Source organism: Pistacia vera, unplaced genomic scaffold, assembly GCF_008641045.1.
Source record: "Pistacia vera cultivar Batoury unplaced genomic scaffold, PisVer_v2 Contig143, whole genome shotgun sequence".
Lineage (NCBI taxonomy): Eukaryota > Viridiplantae > Streptophyta > Magnoliopsida > Sapindales > Anacardiaceae > Pistacia > Pistacia vera.
The window spans coordinates 520,608-542,077 of record NW_022195500.1 but is presented as its reverse complement, the minus strand read 5'-3'; the positions used below and the strand labels follow the sequence as shown (position 1 = coordinate 542,077).

The window sequence follows — 21,470 nt, the reverse complement described above, 5'->3', positions numbered from 1 at the left end:
AGTGAGGGTACCTACAAGATTGGCAGCTAAAGGATTGACATTCTCATTTCCCAAGAGCTGAAGGACCTGATTATATTGGTCACTTGTTAAAACAGGACCAATTTGAGCATTTGCATTTCCATAAACATTTGCAGTTCCAGTATCTGATGACTTTGAAACTACATTCTGCATTTGAGCTTGATTAGCAGAAACCTTGCCCTTAGAATTTGTTCTGCCTTTTGTGAACTGATAGTTAAGAGGATACCCATTTAGTTTGTAGCAACTCTCTCGTTTGTGACCAAGTAAATGGCAATACTCACACTTAATATATGGTCTTTTACCCTTATATTTTTTGCCTGGATTCTGATGCTTACTATTGTTTTGAGCATAAAGTGCAGTTGCGACCTGTAAATTAACATTCATGCTAGCAAGAATTCTCTGGTTTTCATCCTGATGTACTACAGAATAGGCTTGTTTAACACTTGGCAATGGGTTCATCAATAGGATTTGACTCCTAACCATAGAATATGAGTCATTCAATCCCATTAGAAATTGTAACAATTTCTATTGATTCAGGTGTTGGTATACTTACTAACGAATCTAACTCATCCTACAAAGACTTGAGTTTGTTGTAATACACTGCTACAATGTTTGTTCCCTGTGTAAGATTAGCAATTTCTCTATGGATACCAAAAATCATAGTCCCATTGACTTTATGGAATTGTTCCTTTAAATCTTGCCAAACTTGGTAAGTATCAGTAGAATATACAATTCCGTTAAAAATTTCTTTTGATACTGAATAAAGATCCAGGACAACACTAAGGAATTGCATCTTTCCCATTGTGGCACTAACTGATTATGAACTGATGATTTTGTGCATGTTCCATTAACAAAACCTAGTTTGTTCTTTGCACATTGAGAAACAGTCATAACTCTCTCCATAATCCATAGTTTTCTGTTCCTACAAGCTGTTCGGAAACAAGAACAGTACCTGGCGTATCAAAAGGATGAACATAGAGAGGAGAATTCGAATTGATCGAAGGAACAACTGATTCTTCAGTGGAGGATGTCATTGTCGACGATGTTGAATTCTTAGCAAATCGAGCTAGAATGAAGAAACTGAGAAATTTTAAGCTCTATTGGGCTTAGCAAATATCAAATTGGAAGCTTGATTCAGTTGATTTTCAAGTTAGATGGCGGAAAATTGTTGCTCTGATACCATGTTGAAGAGATTAAGTGTCGGTGAACAGAGAGAAATTTGGGGAAAAACTTTTCCTTTTTTTTATTGATACTTCTCACATCAATACTGTACAATGCTTTATATTACATTAAAATAAATTAAACCAGTTAACTAACTCAAGTTGTAACTAACTCAAGTTAACTAACTGACTTAAGTAACTAACTAACTAACTGAACTGATACAGTAACTAAGCTAAATAACTAAACTGATACAGTAGCTAAGCTAACAATAGCTTAAAACAACTGACTTATAACAACTATTTAACAATTTTATATTTGACAAAGAGAGTTTGAATATAGAATTTATAATGAATGTCAAAATTAGCCTACATCACTCAATATCATTAATCAAATATGGAGGTGACGTTTCAAAATTAATTAAAATGTGAAAATTCATTCTGATTTCTGATTGCGGACAAAAAATTTTTCATCTCTAACTAATGAATTTTCAATCGCTTGCCTCATTTTCTGTCCAGATTTTTCTTTTAAACATGAACAAGGAAAAGCTTGTTCTGACTAGGGGTGTACCCGAGCAGAGCAACTTGCAAGCTACTCAAGCTCGGCTCAACACGAGCCGCGGCTTGGCTCGAAAAATTCGAGCCGATCTAGAGCCTGAGCAGCTCGTATATTATACGAGCCGAGTACCAAGCCTAGGGGTACTCGACTTGAAAATTAGCGAGCTTTTTGGAGATCTCGAGCCCAAACAAGCTTTTTGAGATCATTTGGGCTCGCAAGCCTTTAAGAGCTCGCAAATTTTAAAACCCACATTTAAACCATAGTTAACATAACCCATTAACCCCTTGTCACTTCCAAAACCAAAACAGCTGTCACTTTCCATCGCCATTCACAGTTCACACTCCACAACCAAAACAGCTGCCATTCACACTCTGCATTTTTCTGACTAGAAATCATGCTTTGCCACGCCATGACCACGACCTCGCCATGTTAAACCAAACCCATAACACCCATTCGCTGTCTAAAGACTCCAAACTCATAAAGACTCCAAACCCAAACACCAAAACCATGCTTCGTTGCACCACGACCATGTCGTGGTAACCCAAACCCATAACACCCATTCACCATCTAAACCCATAAAGACTCCAAAGTCCAAACCCAAACACCCTATCACAGCTCCACAGTGCCACGACCACAGCCTTGCGCCCTTGTCGAATTTTGTTTGCTAGCTAGAAACCCAAACTCGTGAGTGTGTTTCTAGACTCTCCACGAACTCTATAGTCCACAAACTCGTGAGTTTCTCTTTTAGTCTTTTGTTTATCATTTTTGTTTTTGGTGTTCTGGGCATTCCTTTGGCCATTTATATTACAGTTCCTTTGCCCATTTGTTTTTGTCTACACGTGTTTCATGTGAATGATGTGTTATTTGTCTACATGTGCTTCATGTGAATGTGATCAGCGCATGTTAAGGACAAAATCTTGACATGGTCAACAAACTGAAACACCATGTGATAAGCATAAAGTGTAGATGAATAAAAAAGAACCCGTGAGGCCCCTCATTGTCAGCCTCAAATTGTGTGACCAAGGATCACTTTTTCTGCCAACACCATGTGCCATTTACATTTGTTTATATATATACTTATATTTTAAGAACTTTTTGACTGAAATATGTTTTATACTTTTATGTATTTGATTAGATATGGCATCCACTTCTAGTCCCGGGATTCCCGATCCTACTACCACTCCAGCAGAGATCTCCTTTTCAGCATTACAATGTACATAAGACACAAGCAGCACTCCAAATGAAAGCAAACCTACCACTAAAACAACCGCAACTGATGTTAATAAAGAGGTTGATGTTAACTCATTTGCAAAAAAAAAAAAAAAAAAAAAAAAAAAAAAAAAGAGCAAAAACATCTGTGGTTTGGAACGATTTTAAGGAGGTGACTCTACCTGACAATACCAAAAAGGTTCAGTGCATCCATTGCAAGGCAAAACTTGCGATAACGGTTACTGGGAGCAACTCACCTTTCAAGACATTTGAATAGTTGTGTAAGGCGAATTCTTTTCTGAAAGCAACAACAACGATTTTTCCAGGCATAAGCAGGAGATATGGGTTCAAGTGGCACAATTGATAATCTCGTCCCTGTTCTTACCAGTGGGAAATTTGAAATGGCGAAGATGAGGGAACTAGTTGCCAATTGGGTGCTTATGCATGAGCATCCATTTACTGTTGTTGAGGAGGAGGGATTTAATGATATGTAGAGATATGCGATCCCTCAATGGGAAAGGATAAATCGCAACATGTGTAAGAATGATTGTGTTAATATGTATGAGAGGGAGAAAACGAAGCTGAAGAATTTGTTAAAAATTGTTGACAAAAAAAGCTTAACGACTAATTTATGGAAGTCAGGTAATCAGAAGATAGAATACATGGTTCTAACGGGGCGTTTTACAGATAGTAATTGGAGGCTACAAAAATGTGTTCTCAGCTTCCTGTATATACCTCCTCCTTGCACTGGTATTCTGATTGCAGATTTGATTTATAAGTGTGCGAAAGAATGGGGTATAGAAAACTAGGTGTTCACAATTTCTATCGATAATGCCACAAATAATGATACGGCAATCAAGATCTTAAAAGACAATTTTTCAATAAACAAAAGCCTTGTATGTGGGGGAAAACTGTTCCATGTTCAGTGTTGCGCGCATATTTTGAATCTTATGGTTCAAGATGGTTTGACTGAAATAAGGTACATTGTTGAGGATGTCAGTGACAGTGTGGCGTATATTAAATAATCGGAGAGTAGGTTTATCATGTTTTTGAAAATCGTGCAGTTGTTATGTTTGCCTCATCAGAAGCTCATTCTTGATTGTAAAACAAGGTGGAATTCCACAGATGTTGACTACAGCACTTAAGTTCAAAAATGTCTTTTTAAGATATCGTGACAAAGACCTGCATTTTGATTGTTGTCCAGATCCAGAGGATTGGGTGAGAGTCAAAAAAGTTTGTGAAGTTTTGGAAGTGTTCAATACCATTACTAATATCATCTCTAGGAGTGATTACCTAACTGCAAATCTATTTCTAAGTGAAGTTTCTCGTTAAGGTTATGCTAGATGCAAAGGCATTGGATAAAAATGATTTTATTCAAGATATGGTGAAGAAAATGAAAAAGAAGTTTGACAAATATTGGGGAGAGTGTAATTTGTTAATGTGTGTAGCTTCTGTGGTAGATCGTAGGTGCAAAAAGGCGATGCTTGAGTATTGTTTCCCTAGAATGTATGAAGAGATTGAAGCACAAGCAAATATGTTAAAAGTTAAAGATGCCCTGTATGAAATTTATCAAGAATATGTGGATGAATCCCAATCCTTCAACAATGAACAAAGTGCTAAAAATAGAGTGGTTCCTCGGGTTAATGTACAAAACCCAAGTAGTTCGTTTGGTTTTTGCATTATTTACACAGCATATGAAAGTGGTTCAAAGTGTCCCACCGGAAAAATCAAAGTTAAATGGTTATCTAGAAGAGGGATGTTACATTTCTCATGATAGGGGTGATCCAACTACATTTGATGCACTACAGTGGTGGAAAGTGAATACGTTGAAGTATCGTTTGTTATCTAAGATGGCTTGTGATATACTAGCCATTCCTATCACCACGATAGCTTCGGAGGCCACTTTTAGTGCTGGTAGTAGAGTTATTGAAACTTACCGAGCTTCTTTGTCTCCGGAAACAGTATCAGTGCTACTTTGTGGAGGTGATTGGTGTCGCAATCTAGGAGGACTTAAGAGAAAGAACAAAGTAAGTTCCAATTATTAAAGTTATATAAATATTTTGGCATTTTCATTTAATATTTACTTTTAATTTATAACTTAAACTAATTTTTATGATTGTTATAGTTTAGATACAGCAAAAACATGAGGAGATTCAGCTTCCCATCAAATGAATCCCACAGGTATATATTAGTCATTTTCATTGATTATTTGCATGTTGAAGTGGTTTGAAATGTAGATTTTTTTTTCTTTTTCAGTTGAGGATACCGACGGTGTGAACATAACTGCCCTTTGGGACGAGTGGAGTAATCCGAGTGATCTCTGATAGGAAAGGAGGAGAGTGGGAAGAGATCCGAAGGAGTTGGTGATTTTGGGTAGTTATCCTTTACCATATGTGGCTCTAAGAGAGCCGAACGTGCCAAGTGGTGGGAGACTTCTAAGCCGAGATTATCTGCCTATTGAAGGAAATATATGTGGGCAAAATCTCGACAATGTATCATATTCCAGAATACTTGGGGGGGGGTTGAGGATTAGGGCAGCTGGCGTGTTATGAGCAGGTTGACTAGGAAGCGAATTAGATGGGGGTGAGCACCTATGAAACAAGTGTTGCCATGATGGGCCAGGGCTTCCGATCCCTCGCTTGTATGGGAGGTCTATGGACGATTTCAAGAGTGCTCCGTCACAACTATGCGAAGGGGTGGATGGATGCTGAGGCGTTTAAAAGTTTCTTTTGTGGATGGCATCAGTGATTGTTTAGGCTGCACGAGCTGCCTTTATTCTACTTCCTAAAGAGAATGATAAGGACAAAGTGTCAAAGCTGCTGAACCTTAGGCACGGAGCAGATCAACCCATGATCGACCTCCGGTCGAGTGATAAGAAATGGAAAGTGACGATACTTTTTATGGCGGTGGTGTGATGGCAGTTCTCCGAGGAAAAAGACCGGCAGGAAATTTTGTTCCACTGGAAGCACTGGTGAGAAACTTTGTTTATGGATCCGATGAATTTGGTACTAAAATCATCTATTGTGTTTTTCTTTGACAAAGCTTAATTCAACTGATGGGGCCAGAGTGGGGACGGCTTGGACGTGCAGACCTAGAAGGATTCTAGCTATCCAAAACACACAGAGGGATTGGCGGGGTGGTGTTTGGAGGGAAGCTAACCTCAAGACGGTAATCTCTAGGGGCACCAGTTAGAACGCATCCAGCGAGGGTATCCCTTCCTTCGTGAGCAACTAGAATGGTTGTTGATCGACTCTGCAATTCAGACCTGTATTGGTAAGTTGAGGCTGCATCCACTAACGTGTGGAGGGTTTGCGATTGCAGAAAGCATGATGAGAAGACTGACCGTCCCAAGTGCGGAGTGAGTCTCATTGCATGCGTCGGGAGAAACGAGAAAAGACGGATATGCTCGGCTAGAGAGGAGGAGAGGGAAAAGAGCAGGAGGAAGTGTGGTGGCAACTCTACCAAGTCATCGCCTGTGGACCGGGGCTGGGTCATCCAAAGCGTAGTCTGGATGAGGAGATGAGAGGTCACCTTCAGCATCCCAGCTTCGCGCTAGACCTACATCGGACACGGCTATCATGAGTCAGGTTGGACATACTCATCTATTCCCAGCTTGACAGACCCTTGACAGATGGGACGGTCGCAGTCGTGGTCGCGCGACTGGGGGCGGTTCCTGTGCTTTCCAGTGTATGAGCTGGAGTTTTACTTTACTGGGTTGTTTTTAACGTATCTGATCAAGTTGTTTTTTTATGTAGCATTCACCACACCCTACACCTGACGGGCAATCCATCGTGTGTAAGAGAAGAGGGACACATGTGTATCAAAATCTAATTCCAACTATGCGACAGCGAGCAAGCAGCAAGTCACAAAGAGTTGAGGGGAGAGCCATCAGAGTCATGAAGGAGGCAAGAGCGAGTTGGAGAGGCTGAGGCGAGAGAGTGGCTGAGAGGGACGCAGAGGTGCGAGTCCTTGAGGGAGCAGTGCCTGAGCATTATTGATGATCCATCATTAGGGCCAAGGGAGCGGCCTTCATGCTGAGTACAAGGCCAGGAACACCTCACACTAGAACCCGGATAAGCGACATTCAGCTCATACAGGGAGATGCTGGAGAAGGAGGAGGCCACTGGGCGATACAGAGGAGTAGATTTGATGAGCAAGTGCCAATTTTGCTAGCCAGCTAGGGCCATCAGTACTGAGGATGTGAGCGATAGGCTGCACAGGGGCTGATGCTAGGGCTTGGGTGATCAAGGTGATCGCGTCAGAGATGGGAGTGAGAAGACTCAGTACCAATGATGACTTAGCTTTGTTTGTTTGTTTTTGCCTCTGTAGATTTTGGGCACTACGATTGGCCCTCTTCCTGGCCTGTATGCCTTATATGTATGGACTAGCTGCTTGGGCTTATTTTATTCATACTTTGTGAAATTCTTGGTTTTTTGGTGTTTCCTGTGGGATGAATGATGATTACTTTGTTGTTTGTAGATGAACTAGGGTGAACCGCAAGCTTGTTTGCGATGTTGTGCGCAGCAAAAGTTGGCTGAAGTCGTGGGACATCTCTAGTGGGTTCGGGGATTGTAACTATTGAATCAGTCTGGGCATCAAAGGTGTAAACCTATGAATCGGTCTACAGTCGATCGCAGAGTGTGTGTTGAACCTATGAATCCCCAGCAACGGCGCCAAAAACTTGAGTGCGACTAAATACAACCTTACGCAAGTGCACTAGTCGTGTTCAAGTAAAAAGTGGATGAGTTTGAGTATCGTCACACAGGAGATCAAAAGAGAATATTGTAATTACCTAAACTCTACACGTATTTGAGAGGAAAAAACAAAATTTAGAGTGTAAAAAAGACAGATCCAAAATAACTAAATTAACAAATAAATAATGTGATTGAATTTGCAATAGTAATGAAGTTAGGGTACTGGATTTCCCCGCTAATTATGTTGACAAACTACCTTAATTACCTGTTTATGCTAGATTGGATAGGATTCTTCTAAGGCCAATTAGCCTTATTTAGGCATAATATTCAATTAATACAATCCCTATTCGGTTACCTTGAAATTACAGAAGGCATAAATTATCAACCCTGTACGAACTAATTCACCTCTACTTCGGTTATGAATTAGATGGACATAAAATTAATCTAGAATCTCTATTCGATTAATGCTGCGTTTTAATATGTTGGTGAAATGTTATTCCAAGAAAAATTATGAATTGAATAAGCAATAAACCCTACTTCATATTGGAAACATCAAGGTAATATAAATAAAGCAACATTCATTAAAGCATTAAAACCTAACTCTGCACAATCCATAAACCATTAAATTTGGTTTAAGAATCAAACAATTTGTCAAAACAGTAATTAGGGTCATCTCCCCATAACAAAAGGATTACTCCATCCCTAAGAACAAAGGAATAAGTAGGAAGAAGGGAAAACATAATCAGATATGAAAATAAATAAAAACAAATCTTAAATTGATCTTCGCTTCAAGCCCCACAGGAATGCATCTTTCCTCGTCAAAAATATGCAAAATTCGTCCCTTAACAATTGATCTGCAATTATTACTTAAATACCAAAAAGAGTCTTCTAAGTGAAAAAAGGAAAGAGAAAAACTGATAAAACGCGTCTAATAGGTTCGCCACAACCCTGCGCCCCCCCGCCCCCTGGCAAAGTTAAGAGTACCACAACCTAGGCCGTTGGATTCTGGTCTCTTGTTTTCTCTTGTTCCATCACATGGCATGGTGAACTACCAATGGCATGGGTCTGGCTCTTCACGACCGAAGGGCCAATCTCAACCTCTATCCAAGACTTTAAGTCCAATTTATTCAGTACTGCAATCTACTCAATCAAAGCCTAAAAAAAACAACCTAAAAGTTATCCAATTCACGAGAAGTGTACCATTCATAGCGCAAACTAACAAAAAACAAACATACAAAACAAAGGAAAAAATGAGAAAGTTAACCTTAATAACATCAAACCAACCCTTAAAAACATCTACTAATTAGCACTTATCAATAGCTAGCACTAACTAAGGGTAATAAGGATTTATTAAATATTATATTGAATTGGATTCAATGATGGGGGCAAAAGTGCATGGTTTTATTCTCAAGGGTTAGAATTTAATGGAATTAAAATTTGGTTAATTATGAATTAACCATAAAACAAGGACTTGAAATGTAAAGTTTATTCTCAAGTTAATTTTAAATTGTTTTGAGGCCTTCCTAAAACAATTAAAATTACACTTTGTTCCCATGGTATATAAATTAGTTTATACATTTTAATTGAATTGAGATCAGTTAAAGCAAAACACTCTATCATTTCTCCTCTCACTATCTCGGCTCTTCTTCCTTGACTTGTGTGGATCACATTTGAGGTTCTCAAGGCACTGAAGAACTAAGATTCCAGAAGAAGAATCAAGTGGTGAATAGCAAGAGTAAAGGAATATTTCCATTTACCTTGAAATTTTTTGGGCATTTGTGTTATGCTTGTGTTCTACCTTGCATCATCCTCTTGTTCATTCATGTTACACCATTTCTATGTCCAACTATGCATGAATCCAACAGTAGTTACTCACTTATCTCCGACCCACAGAGATAAGACAGAAACCTTTGGGGTAGGTTCTCGTGGGGTGGGGGGGGGGGGGGGGGAGATGCTTCCTTCGAGCTTTTTTTGGCTGATTGTATTATTCCTTTATCCATCAACAGATCTGGAGATGTCCCATCTTCAGTTAGCGCGCGAACTCCAACCGTGGGGCGATGCAGTTCGCAGTGTTATGACCATGGTCGCTGTGGAATTTGACCCACTTGGTCGTGTCCTCGTTGGCTTCAAGATGAGTTGTTCGTACATTAACGGTAGGTCCTATGCCTTTCATAATTGCATGACCTGGGCTGGTTTTGACATGAGGTTGTACCCGGATTTTGTATTGGCTCGACCCAGATAGTCTATTGTCCAGTTCTAATTGGCAGGTGGGTCATATGGTCTCTTTATTTGTTCAGGTTACATGGAGGGGGTTGATAAGTGCCCAAATGATCGGGACTCTAACCTTCTATCTGTTCGCCTTTGGGGACGGTAGTCGTACTTGGCATGCCATCCAGCTTATTTCATTTTCCTCTCACCTATTTGCAATTACAGCTCTAGCTAAGGCAGTTTCCATGTGGTGCAACCAAGCTTCGCGCAGTCTTTGTATAGTTCTCCGTTTGGAAAGGAGAACCCTTTTGAAGGCTCTACTGTGTCTACTGGGTTACAGGAAGGGATGGAGCTTTTTTTTGTTAAACCTGCTGATGTATTCTCTCAGGGTTCCCCCCCTCCTGATAGACTCTGTACAAATCGGTTGGTAGGTTCTTGAGTTCTTACTGTGGCGAATTGTTCAACGAAAGTGTCGGTGAGCTAGACAAAGGAGTTGATTGAAACGTTTGGGACGTTGGTATACCACTGAAGGGCTGGGCTGGAGAGGTGAAACCGAAGCTTTGAGCACTGCAGGTTCCCTTATGCTTGGGTTATCGATTTAAGCTGACATCCGCCTACTGATGTGGAGGAATGTGGTGTCGGGTCGTGTTCCGTCATGAGGGCGTCTGGTTGGGAATGATAAACTTGTGTGGTATCTCAGTAAGCGCGATGCGTTATCAAAAGGTAATCGACATAACGTGAGGTGGCTTTTTTTGTTGGGATGACACTGTCAGGTTATGTGCATCATCACCGCTCTATGTCAGCAGTCTCTTGGCCAAATATTTCCATAGGAGATAAGATAACACTAGGGTCATTTGGTTAACTTGGATTGGCCATGCGATTCGCACGATGCGTTGCGGGGGTAAATTGCGTGGGTGTGTTGACAGATCAATCTGTATTCACCGCTAGGGTAGCTTGATCCCCTATCATTTCCTTGGTTGGATGACTCCTCTCGTGCTGATAGGTGTTTCGCCCCCCCACATAGATTGTTAAGAGGTGTTTTTTTGGGATCGTTCGGCCCTATGGATGAATGCCTGAGTCTGGGGTAGTTGAAGGAGGGGGGACGCTCGACATGCGAGGAGAGACCGAGCCATGGTGGTTGGGTGGGATGACGGACTAACGGTGGGATGGGATGGGATGGCAAGATGGATGGTTTCTTTGTGGTGGGTTCCTTGCTTGGACTCCTTGATTCGTGCCTGAAGCGGATGATCGAGAGGGGCTCTATCGATGGCCCTCATTCCCACCAGTCAGGGAAATTGTCAACTAAACAATGACATAGCTGGCGCGAACCTCGTATCGAGATTGTGGGTATGTGCTCGGAGTCTAGAGAGAGGGTGCATAGAGGAACCGAGGCGCAAAACCGACTGGGTGGTACTTGACAAGGCAAAGCTCAGATATAAAACGACGTACCTGTTCTTTAGAATGGTTCTTGGCTGAGTGAGGCGTTTTGGTTCGAGGCGTGTTCTCAATTCAATGCTGCCACTTGTTTGAGTGTATTACAGAGGGCAGTCAAAGCTCCAGTTTGGCCCAGGCTGGATTAGTGTTCATCGAATTGTAGCCATGGAGAGTTTTTTCCATAGCAGGTTTGTTGAGAAAAGATTGCCAAAGCCCACGGTGGCGCCAAACCTGTAGATGCAAAAATCTACCGTTACGGAAAGAGGGACTGATCCCGTGAGGTTGAGGCCTAGCGATATATGTTCACCTGCACATGAGGAAAAACAGTGAAGAGATGGAAAAATCGGGTGGGTTGTCTAGGCACCTGACGTCAAGTAGGAGCTGATGAGGCTAGTGTTAGTGAGGGTTAGGCAAGGGAGGTTACGGAAGGCTAGTCGGGGACTGGATACGGTTGTAATGCGAAGTTCAAGTGGGAACTCAGGGTCTGAAGGTGTATGTTTCTATCCTTTGTGAGAGGGCTGACCTCTTTTTAATAGTGATTGTATGACCTTCCAATCCTAGTAGGACTAGGAGTCCTCGTAGTGGTAGTTCTCCCAAAGGGTGTAACCTTTGGCCCCTTATCTCGACAGGAAAGGGAGTTCGAGTGTGACTCGGATACCGACCTAAAGAATTGGGATAGTAGTTGACTTCCTTATCAGAGTTCTAGTAGGAGTGTAATCCGTAGGCGACTGTGGGCTCCGAATTGACCGTAAGCCTAGAAGGTGTTCTAGGATCAGAGCCTGGTCCAGATGGTAAATCCGACTGCATTCATACCGAATGGGCCTCATTTGCGAATTCTGACTTGGGCCCCATTCGATTGGGCCTAGGCTTTCATCTCTATTAGAGGTGTTCTCTTATTGGGGCCGAGGACATTTTTTGGCCCTAACACACACACACACACACGGCACATATATATATATTTGTAGAGGAATTTTATTGTTTTTTTTTCTTTTTTTGACCTGAATTTTCTCCACCTGATACAATTATTTCTTGCCTTATTGGGACGTTTCACATGTAAGCTATCTTATTAATTAATTCATGTTGAACATCTAGAACGAGTGAATCGTAAAAATTAATTGATTATATTTTGACTTTGTGTGGAGCTAGAATAATGTTTTTGAAGACTTTATAATGGATGCAATAATTGATGTTATAGAAGAATAAATAAGGAGAAATGAGGTGGAATTGCAAATCAAATATCCTTAAATAAAAATGGACCCAATGCTTATCGTTCAACAATGCTTATGCAAATAAAAGTATAAAACAATGCTTGATACAGTGGAATAGGCCCTCATCTTCCAATATAAATGAGGATACCATTACCAATTGTAATAGTTCAATGGAATTAGGAAAGACAACCAACCATCTTCACAAATCAAATCAAAGTTCGCATGAAAAGACATTACACAGCAAAGTACCAAATACTTGTTTGAACTGGTAAAATAAATAAAACCTTTATTTAATGTATCCTATTTAGACTTTCCTTAATTACAAATATTCATTACATAATAAAAAATGATTTTTACAGTTTCAACTATTTTTCTGGAGCTGAATTCTCTATTTAAATGAGAACGCTACGCATAAGTGAGAAAGATAGCGATGGAGGCTGTACAACACTTTGTTTTAGTTCACGGAGCTTGCCATGGAGCCTGGTGCTGGTACAAGGTTGTGAGTCTTCTCAAATTACGTGGTCATCGTGTGAGTGCTAAGATTTGGGCGCTTCAGGGATCAATCCCAATCGGCTAGATGAGATTGTTTCTATTTCAGATTACGTGCAGCCTTTGATGGAGTTCATTGACTCTCTAATCAAGAAGAGAGGGATTTTGGTTGGTCACAGCTATGGTGGTATCTCTTATATCTCTTGCAATGGAGAAATTCCCTGAGAAAATTTTAGTTGCAGTGTTTGTGTCTGCTTATATGCCTCCATACAAATCTCTCCGGGAACTCTAATACTAGAAGTAAATAATTTTTTTTCTATATATTTACTTTTAATTGCCATTCAACAAGTTGTAATTAATTTTGAGACTAAGCTGATTTCTTTTGGTGTTTGGCTTTATATAATCAGTATTTTAACAGTACACCGTGGAATCCTTATGGATTGCCAGTTAACATTCACCAAGGCCTGAAAATCCTCCAACTTCAGCTATCTTTGGTCCTGAATACATGAAGACTCAGCGTAAACACTGCCAGTTAGAGGCAAGTCTCATTTCATTTCTCTTAGTTACTTAATAGGTGATTTGCAGCAATTAATTGATCATACATTTGCGGTATGCAGGATTTAGAATGGGAAAAACATTGGTTAGACCAACTGGTTGTTCTTGGAAGATTTGTCCAAGGAGTCTTTGTTAACAAAAGAGAAATATGGGTCAGTTGATCGGGTTTTTATCATTGTGAAGAAGATGAGTGATGAAGGGGACTTTCAACAGGATGAGATCCAGAACCGCAACCTAAAAAGTGGAAGAAGATCAGTGAAGCTGGCCACATGGTCTGCTTTCTAGGCCTAGAGAGTTTTCTCAAACTATACTAGATATTGCTGTCATTATAAATGATCATTTAAGAGTTACACATCTTTGTACTTTGAAATATTATGGAAATAAAATAAGCAAGTGTTTTGCACATGAATTATTCCTTTCTTAGATATTATCTTCAAACATAAGTTTATTACTATTTAAAAATTATCTAGTTACGATTCAAATAACTGTGACTACCTTTCAAATTTATTAATTATATCAAATTAATATAGAAAATTAATTTTTAAACAATTGTGCAGTTTCTTGAACCAACTAAAGATCGTGTTGAAACCTATGCAAGGGTTAGTAATAAACCGACAATTTGAAAGAATTAAGAACTTGATAGAAAAAATCAAAAGGACAAAGAGCTTTTAAATGGTTCGAATGCTAGTACAAATCTTACCTCCACTATTATTATGATTCTTATTGTCTTTGCAGTTGTAGTACGTAATATAGACTTTTCTTTATATTGGGAATCAGAAATGAACAGCGAAGCTAATACTCCCCTGCGTGATGACACGCGACACCTGGCTGGGGTAAAACTTACTAGTAAACTAGTAAGTAAGTACACGAATTCATGCCAGAATTGCGTAGAACATCGGCTTATTAAGACTTAATTAATCAGTGATTTATCATTGCACAGTGATCGTGCTTATCCAACTTGTATACTTATACGTACGTACAGATTGTATAGCGGATCAAGTTAACCGTTGCTAAAGTGACATAGTGATACATGCTGCATCTTTGCCGCACAACAAACATCATATATTAATAGTTGATAATAAAAAGTTACAAATACATGAACTAATAATCAATCCAGCTTAGTATTTTTAGATAGTACGCAAACTCAAATTGCGGTTATCAGAGAGGTTTGGGAAGGAAGCGGCATTAAAGGGTCATGGTTTTTAATTACTGCACTTACGCATTTGTCGCATTAACTGTTTATAAGAATCTGCTACAGAGTAAGTCCACATCTTTCATTGTCTTTAATTAAAACGAAAAACTTTATAATGAACTAAAACACTTATTTATTTGATTTATGTTGAAGAGATTGAGTGTCGTGTGAACAAGGGAAATTTGGGAAAAAGTTTTCCTTTTTTTATTGATACTTCTCACATCATTACTGTACAATACTTTATATATTCAATAAATTAATAAACTAAAGTTAACCTAATCAGTGTAACTAACAAGTTAACAATTCAGTTAACTACTACGAGTAATTAACTAACTACTAACTATAACTGATACAGTCAGCAGTAAGCTAACGTAGCTTAAACAATTGACTTATAACAACTATTTAAACACCCCCCCTCAAGTTGGAGGGGTGTTAGAGATCAAGAACCCCAACTTGTGTAATAGCTTGGAATGAATTTGCTTCGGTGCTTTAGTCAACAAGTCAGTGTTGCTTCTGCAGTAGAAATAGGCACACTCTGTAATGTGACCAAGTTTTGAGCTGATCTCTGACCATAGGTCAGTCAAGATCAATGTGTTTTTCTCTCATGTAAACATGGGATTAGAAGCTATATGGTTTGCAACTTGATGTATCACAATGTAGGGGATAGGCAATAGTTGAGACTTTGAAACATCAAGTTCTGTGATGTTGTACCACCAAGAAGACGCTCGCACACAATAGCAGCATTGCTCTTGTATTTTGCCTCAGATGAGGATTTGGAAATGGTTGCTTGCCTCTTGATTTAGGATATTAGAGATTTACCAAGGAAAACGTACTATCACATTTGATTCCTTGTATATAGATGTGGTTAGGGTAAAGTTAGTGCGCAAACTAGCGGGATCGTGAGTTTGTATGGTGCGTTGGTGATATTGTTTGCCTTGAAATGGTGAGTTTTGGGGAAGTTGGAAAATCCAATCTTCGCCGGCGCGAAGAGAGCCTTCCCGCGGCTGAGGGAGGAGAGTGCAACCACGGGTAGTTTGCCTATTCGCCCCGAGGCGACGAAAAATGCTTCGCCGCGGCGACGAGCCTAAGACAAAGTTTCGTGAGTTTTGCTAGAGAATCTTCTTTGGGGCACAATGACATTGCTACCCCTAATTAGTTAGGAAAAAGGGGTGGGGAGTAAAGAAAGGAATTGAGTCGAGCGTGTGTTTGGATGGGGGGTGTATTGTAAAGAATCAAGGATATAGATGGAAGTTTAAGGACGAGGCAAGGCGCAAAAGGGGAAAGGATGAACTAAAAAGGTAAGTGTATGAGACACCCTTTATTTCTTCATGTCCACCGCCTCGTCCATTTGCCACTTTCTTCAATTTCTCCATCCATCTTCCAAGATTTCTAAAGGATTAAGAGGGGTTTTGGTAGAGATTTCATCTAAAGCGTTCTATAGGTAAGAACTCATGCCTTTAGATGTGAGGTTCTTATAATTATAGGGAGTCTATTGGGTTGGTTGCTGTCCTTGTGGTTGTTTTGAGTTGTAGAGAAGAGACAAGACCACAAAGGGAAGGAAATGTGCTAAGATAGTCATCTTTGCACAAGGTAAGTAAACCAAGCAACTTGAGTTGTAACCAAGTTTTTGTGTAGCGAGTAGGCAGATAAGTATGTCGTATGATGATGAGGAAAATTGAGTGAGATGAGTAGCTATTTTGTAGTTGTTGGATAGATTCAGTATGAGAAGTGTTTTAATGGTATTGAGGAAGAATTTGAGATGAAGTTTGAGAGATGTTTGTGTGAAGCTTTTTGAGAGTGCTTTCTGACGGTTATGAGTATTTGAGGGAGTTTTTCCCCATTTGGGATGGCTGAGAATGAAATTATAGAGTATAGTAGAGTTAGAGGTGTTATATGCACTGATTGTTTGAGAAATGCATAAGTGAAATCTGCCGTCACTGCCGTAACTTCTAAGTAATTTTTGGGTACTTACGGTTTGAATGAGATGAGACCAAAACAAGACTGGTAAGCCTGTTTTCGAAGCTTTTAAAACGAGGGACCAGAAACAGATCGCAATCCGAGGTGTATAACGCAAGTTATGGCCTTTTTAGTGGACTGGTGCAGAATGACTGTTTTGTAGGAAATCTTGGATTGGCATTTCATTAGTGAATTAGTGAGCATGAGATAGCTCTACACAAGTTTATGCACTTAAGAGTAAGAAAGAGCTTGAGATATAGTGGAGAATGTGAGTAATAAGCTACTTTAAGAGTTAAGAGAAAAGAATAAGAGTAGTTTGTGCGATCGGGAGCCGTGGTAATGGATTAAAGCGTACGCATGTACGCCGCATGAGAGAGCGGCATGAGAAGCAGATAGAGAAGTGGTGTTGTAGCCGTGAGTAGTGGCATGCGGAATGAGGGCTAGATCCGAGTAACCGGGAGAGAGATTTATACTCAAATGGCCCCCCCCCAAAAAAAGGGGTTCTGTTCCTTTTTTTTTCGAATCCATGCATAAGAGTCGATGGCTAGAATGAGTAGAGTCATGTAGAGCGGAGCGAGTCACCAGCCGTGCCCGTAAGATGGGGTCGTGCTTACTAAAGAGGACTGTAATAGAAAAGAGTTTCTACGAGAAAGAGAAAGAGGGAAAAAGAGAGAAAGTACCCAAAGAGAAATTGAATGAGAAGTTGTAAGGAAAGAATTAGAGAGAGAGAGTTACAGGGCTAGCATGAGTAGGGTTTACTTTACTGAGCTTATTTTAGTGCGTCACCCGTTGTTTTCAATGTTGTACAGCGACTAGCGTGAGGGACACTATCGGCTGGATGTCGGCGTTCGAGGAAGGAGGGTTATATGTCCCGGTAGTTTTTATGACTTTTGTATATGTTTACATTTGTGTAAAAATGTATATGTTTGTAAAGAATATGTATATATGTTAATAAAAAGAAAATTTTGTGGGCCAATTCTTTAAGGATTTTCTATGTATTTTATTAGGAGAATTTGATTAGATAGTGGCTATTTACAGGAAAACACAGTAGCCTATCACAGATTTTCTGTCATAAGACAAGATGCTCAGTCTGAGTCACAATAGGCTGACAAAGTCATATGTTTTCTGCTAGAAAAAAAAGGCCCAATCTGGTGACGTCTTGACATACTTAACTATCTTGAGAGCTGCCTTCAGATGTGATTCCTAGGTTTGTGCATGAATTGACTTAATAAATGATTGAAAAAACTCAAGTATGGTGAGTCATACACAAATACAGCAGCTTGCCTACTAACCTTTGATAAGCACTTGGGTCAGGAAGCAATGGATCATTGGTTGAAGGAAAACATTTCATCATATGCAACAAATGTCAATTTCAAAGGATCCATTGGAATGTGGAAGGTTTGGAACAAGATAATCCAGATCTGAAATTAATTCCAAGGCATACTCATTGGACCACAAAATGATCCCTTTAGATAATCTAGCTACTTCAAAACTAAGAAGTATCTAGTAATCCCAAGTCCTTAAGCTTGAAATTAGAATGCAGGAGTTGTTTGGTTTGCTGAATCATTTCAATATTACTTCCTGTAATCACTACGTCATCCACATACACCAAAAGCATAACAACGTGTGAACCAAGCCTTTGATAAAAAGAGATTAATCTGATTAGATTGACAGAAAACCACAGTGATTAAGGCTTGTGTAAGTTTATTTCTAGGCCTTAGAAACTGTTTAATCCATAAAGGGATTTGTGAAGCCTACAAACCATATTCTCTCCCCTTCCCCCCCCACCAACTGCCTAACAAAACCTAAGGCAAGGTCATGTATATCTCTCTTGCAAATCACCTACAGAAAAGCCATTATCCACATCCAATTGATAAAGAGGCCAACCATACATGGCAACCAAAGACAAAATGGTTCAGACAGTAACCATTTTCACTACAGGAGAAAATGGTTTTGTATAATCCACCCCAGCTTGTTGAGTATATCCCTTAGCAACCAACCTGGCCTTATCTTTCTAAAGAACCATCAGCCTATATTTCAACTTATATACCCATTTACACCTAATAGGAACTTTATCAGGGGGTAAAGGGAAAAAGTCCAGGTCTTATATGCTCTAAGGCTTGTATTCTTTCTGCATTGCAAACACCCAATTGGATCTTTAGAAGCTAAAGACAAAGAGGTAGGTTCAACCAAATAAGATGGATAGAAAAGCCTTGTAGGAAGGAGAAATATGGTTATATGTACAAAATTGGAAATAGGGTAAGGAGTAGCATTAGCAGAGGAAGAAGGTGTAAGGTAGAACAAACGAAAATTGAAGTCCAAATAGGAGGTCTGGTAGTCCTATTGGATTCCTAAGAGGGAAAACAGGTTGTGGAGGTAAAGGAATAACAAGAGAAAACATGTGCTGGTCAGGCGGCAAAGTAGTGGAAGGAGAAGATGGTTTGTAGACTGGACATATGGCATTGAGTATTGATGGGAATGACGTGGAAGGTGTTGATCTATTTCAAGAAAATATCTGCAAGAGGAAAGGGATTTTGTGAAGAAATGAACCAAGAAAAGGGAAGATATGTTCATAGAAAGTGACATCCCTTGAAACTGAAACTGAATGAGAGGAAAGGTTATAGAGCAATAACCTTTCTGAGTTAATGAATAACCTGAAGAAACACAGGGGGCTGATCAAAGGGATAATTGTCTTCTGAGTAAGAATGTAGCATAAGCCAAAGAGCCAAATACCTTGATATGATCCAAAAGGAAGGCTTGCCAAAAAATTTCTCAAAATATAAACCATGAAGAATAAATGTCGGAAACCATTGATCAAAATACACTACATTTGGGACACAATATCCCAAAGATGGTTGGTTATATGCCTGATTTCAGGCCAGTGACCTCAAGAATATGCCTATGTTTCCTCTCAAACAACTCCATTTTGTTGAGGGGAATATGCACATGAGCTTTGATGCATAATACTCTTTTGAAGAAACAGGTCATGACAAATTTATTAAAAAAACTAAGGCCATTATGGTTCTAATACATTTAGGAGTAAAATGATTACTGATTTGGACCATTTGAAGAAAATATTGATTGTAAGAAAAGTCTCATATTTGAATTGCATAAGGAATATCCATGTAACTCTAGAGTAAATCATCTACAACAGTGAGAAAGTTCCTTGCAATACCATGAGTTGGTCTTATATGGATCCCAAACATCCAGTGGTAACAAGTCAAAAATATAGCTGGAGTATGAAGCACTATGATGAAAAGGAATTCTAGTTTGTTTAGCTAATGGACAAAGATCACAGTGAAAAGTGTAGAAAAAATTTTCAGCTTATGTTGCATAAGCTGTAAAGTCTTGTAAGGGATATGTCCTAGTCTTGATGCCATAACTCAGTGCAGTAGGCAAAGTTGTAGATAAAAGAGACCATATGAATTAACATCCTATCATATTCAATGGTACATGATTATTCAAATGAAAAAACATTAGAAACAATATCTTTTGAATACAAAATATTTGAAGCAATCTTATTTGAAATCTTTAAATCTGGCAAAGTTGGCAAAATCTTTGGACATTGGATCAAGAAGATATAAGCCTTTGTCATGCTTACCAATCCCCCCAAATGCCACTGCAAAGATCCTAAATGAGGCAAAAATCAGGATAAAATGTAATGGCACAATTATTGGAAATAGTAAATTTAGAGCTGATAGCAAATTGTTTTTAAAGTTTGGATGTGCAGAACTTTTGAAAGATGAAAACCATATCCAAGTCTATAGAACCTACATGTCTAATATGTGTTTTGGTTCCATTTGGTAATTCTACAAGGATTGTTGTGGTAGGTTCTATAGCTATAGGTGATTGTAAAATTGAATAATGGCTAGTCATTGTGATTTGTAGCTCCTTATCTATGATCTAGATGGCATTATTAAGCAAGAAAAGAAAAGTAGCAGAATCAGTGAGGGTACCTACAAGATGGCAGCTAAAGGATTGACATCTCATTTCCAAGAGCTAAGGACTGATTATATTGGTCACTTGTTAAAACAGGACCAATTTGAGCATTTGCATTTCCATAAACATTTGCAGTTCCAGTTACTGATGACTTTGAAACTACATTCTGCATTGAGCTTGATTAGCAGAAACCTTGCCTTAGAATTTGTCTGCCTTTGTGAACTGATAGGTAAGAGGATACCCATTTAGTTTGTAGCAACTCTCTGTTTGGACCAAGTAAATGGCAATACTCACACTTAATATGGTCTTTTACCCATTTATTTTGCCTGGATTCTGATGCTTACTATGTTTTGAGCATAAAGTGCAGTTGCGACCTGTAATTACATTCATGCTAGCAAGAATTCTCTGGTTTATCCTGATGTACTACAGAATAGGCTTGTTTAACACTTGGCAATGGGTTCATCAATAGGATTTGACTCCTAACCATAGAATATGGAGTCATTCAATCCCATTAGAAATTGTAAACAATTCTATTAGTTCAGGTGTTGTATACTTCTAACGAATCTAACTCATCCCACAAAGACTTGAGTTTGTTGTATATACACTGCTACAATGTTGTTCCCTGTGTAAGATTAGCAATTTCTCTATGGATACCAAAAAATAGTCCCATTGACTTTATGGAATTGTCCTTTAAATCTTGCCAACTTGGTAAGTATCAGTAGATATACAATTCCGTTAAAAATTTCTTTTGATACTGAATAAAGATCCAGGAAACACTAAGGAATTGCATCTTTCCCATTGTGGCACTAACTGATATGAACTGATGATTTGTGCATGTTCCATTAACAAACC

General features: G+C 39.2%; 1 protein-coding gene and 1 pseudogene across 1 annotated transcript; both read left to right on the top strand.

Moving 5' to 3' along the window:
* The first annotated feature begins 3,284 nt into the window (after nucleotides 1–3,284).
* LOC116123559 (zinc finger BED domain-containing protein RICESLEEPER 1-like) lies at nucleotides 3,285–5,203 on the top strand. Its single transcript, XM_031409311.1, has 6 exons — nucleotides 3,285–3,433; nucleotides 4,029–4,161; nucleotides 4,265–4,582; nucleotides 4,635–4,970; nucleotides 5,069–5,124; nucleotides 5,200–5,203. Exons 1-6 carry the CDS (start codon nucleotides 3,285–3,287, stop codon nucleotides 5,201–5,203), a joined length of 996 nt encoding a protein of 331 aa, XP_031265171.1.
* A 7,714-nt stretch (nucleotides 5,204–12,917) lies between these two features.
* On the top strand, nucleotides 12,918–14,272 carry LOC116123558 (annotated as a pseudogene).
* The last annotated feature ends 7,198 nt before the right edge of the window (nucleotides 14,273–21,470 follow it).

Coding starts and splice junctions, on each gene's coding strand:
- LOC116123559 (XM_031409311.1), top strand. CDS start 3,285: ATGGGTTCAAGTGGCACAATTGATAATCTCGTCCCTGTTCTTACCAGT. Junction 4,583..4,634: donor AAAATAGAGTGGTTCCTCGG/GTTAATGTACAA, acceptor TTATTTACACAG/CATATGAAAGTGGTTCAAAG. Junction 4,971..5,068: donor GACTTAAGAGAAAGAACAAA/GTAAGTTCCAAT, acceptor TGATTGTTATAG/TTTAGATACAGCAAAAACAT.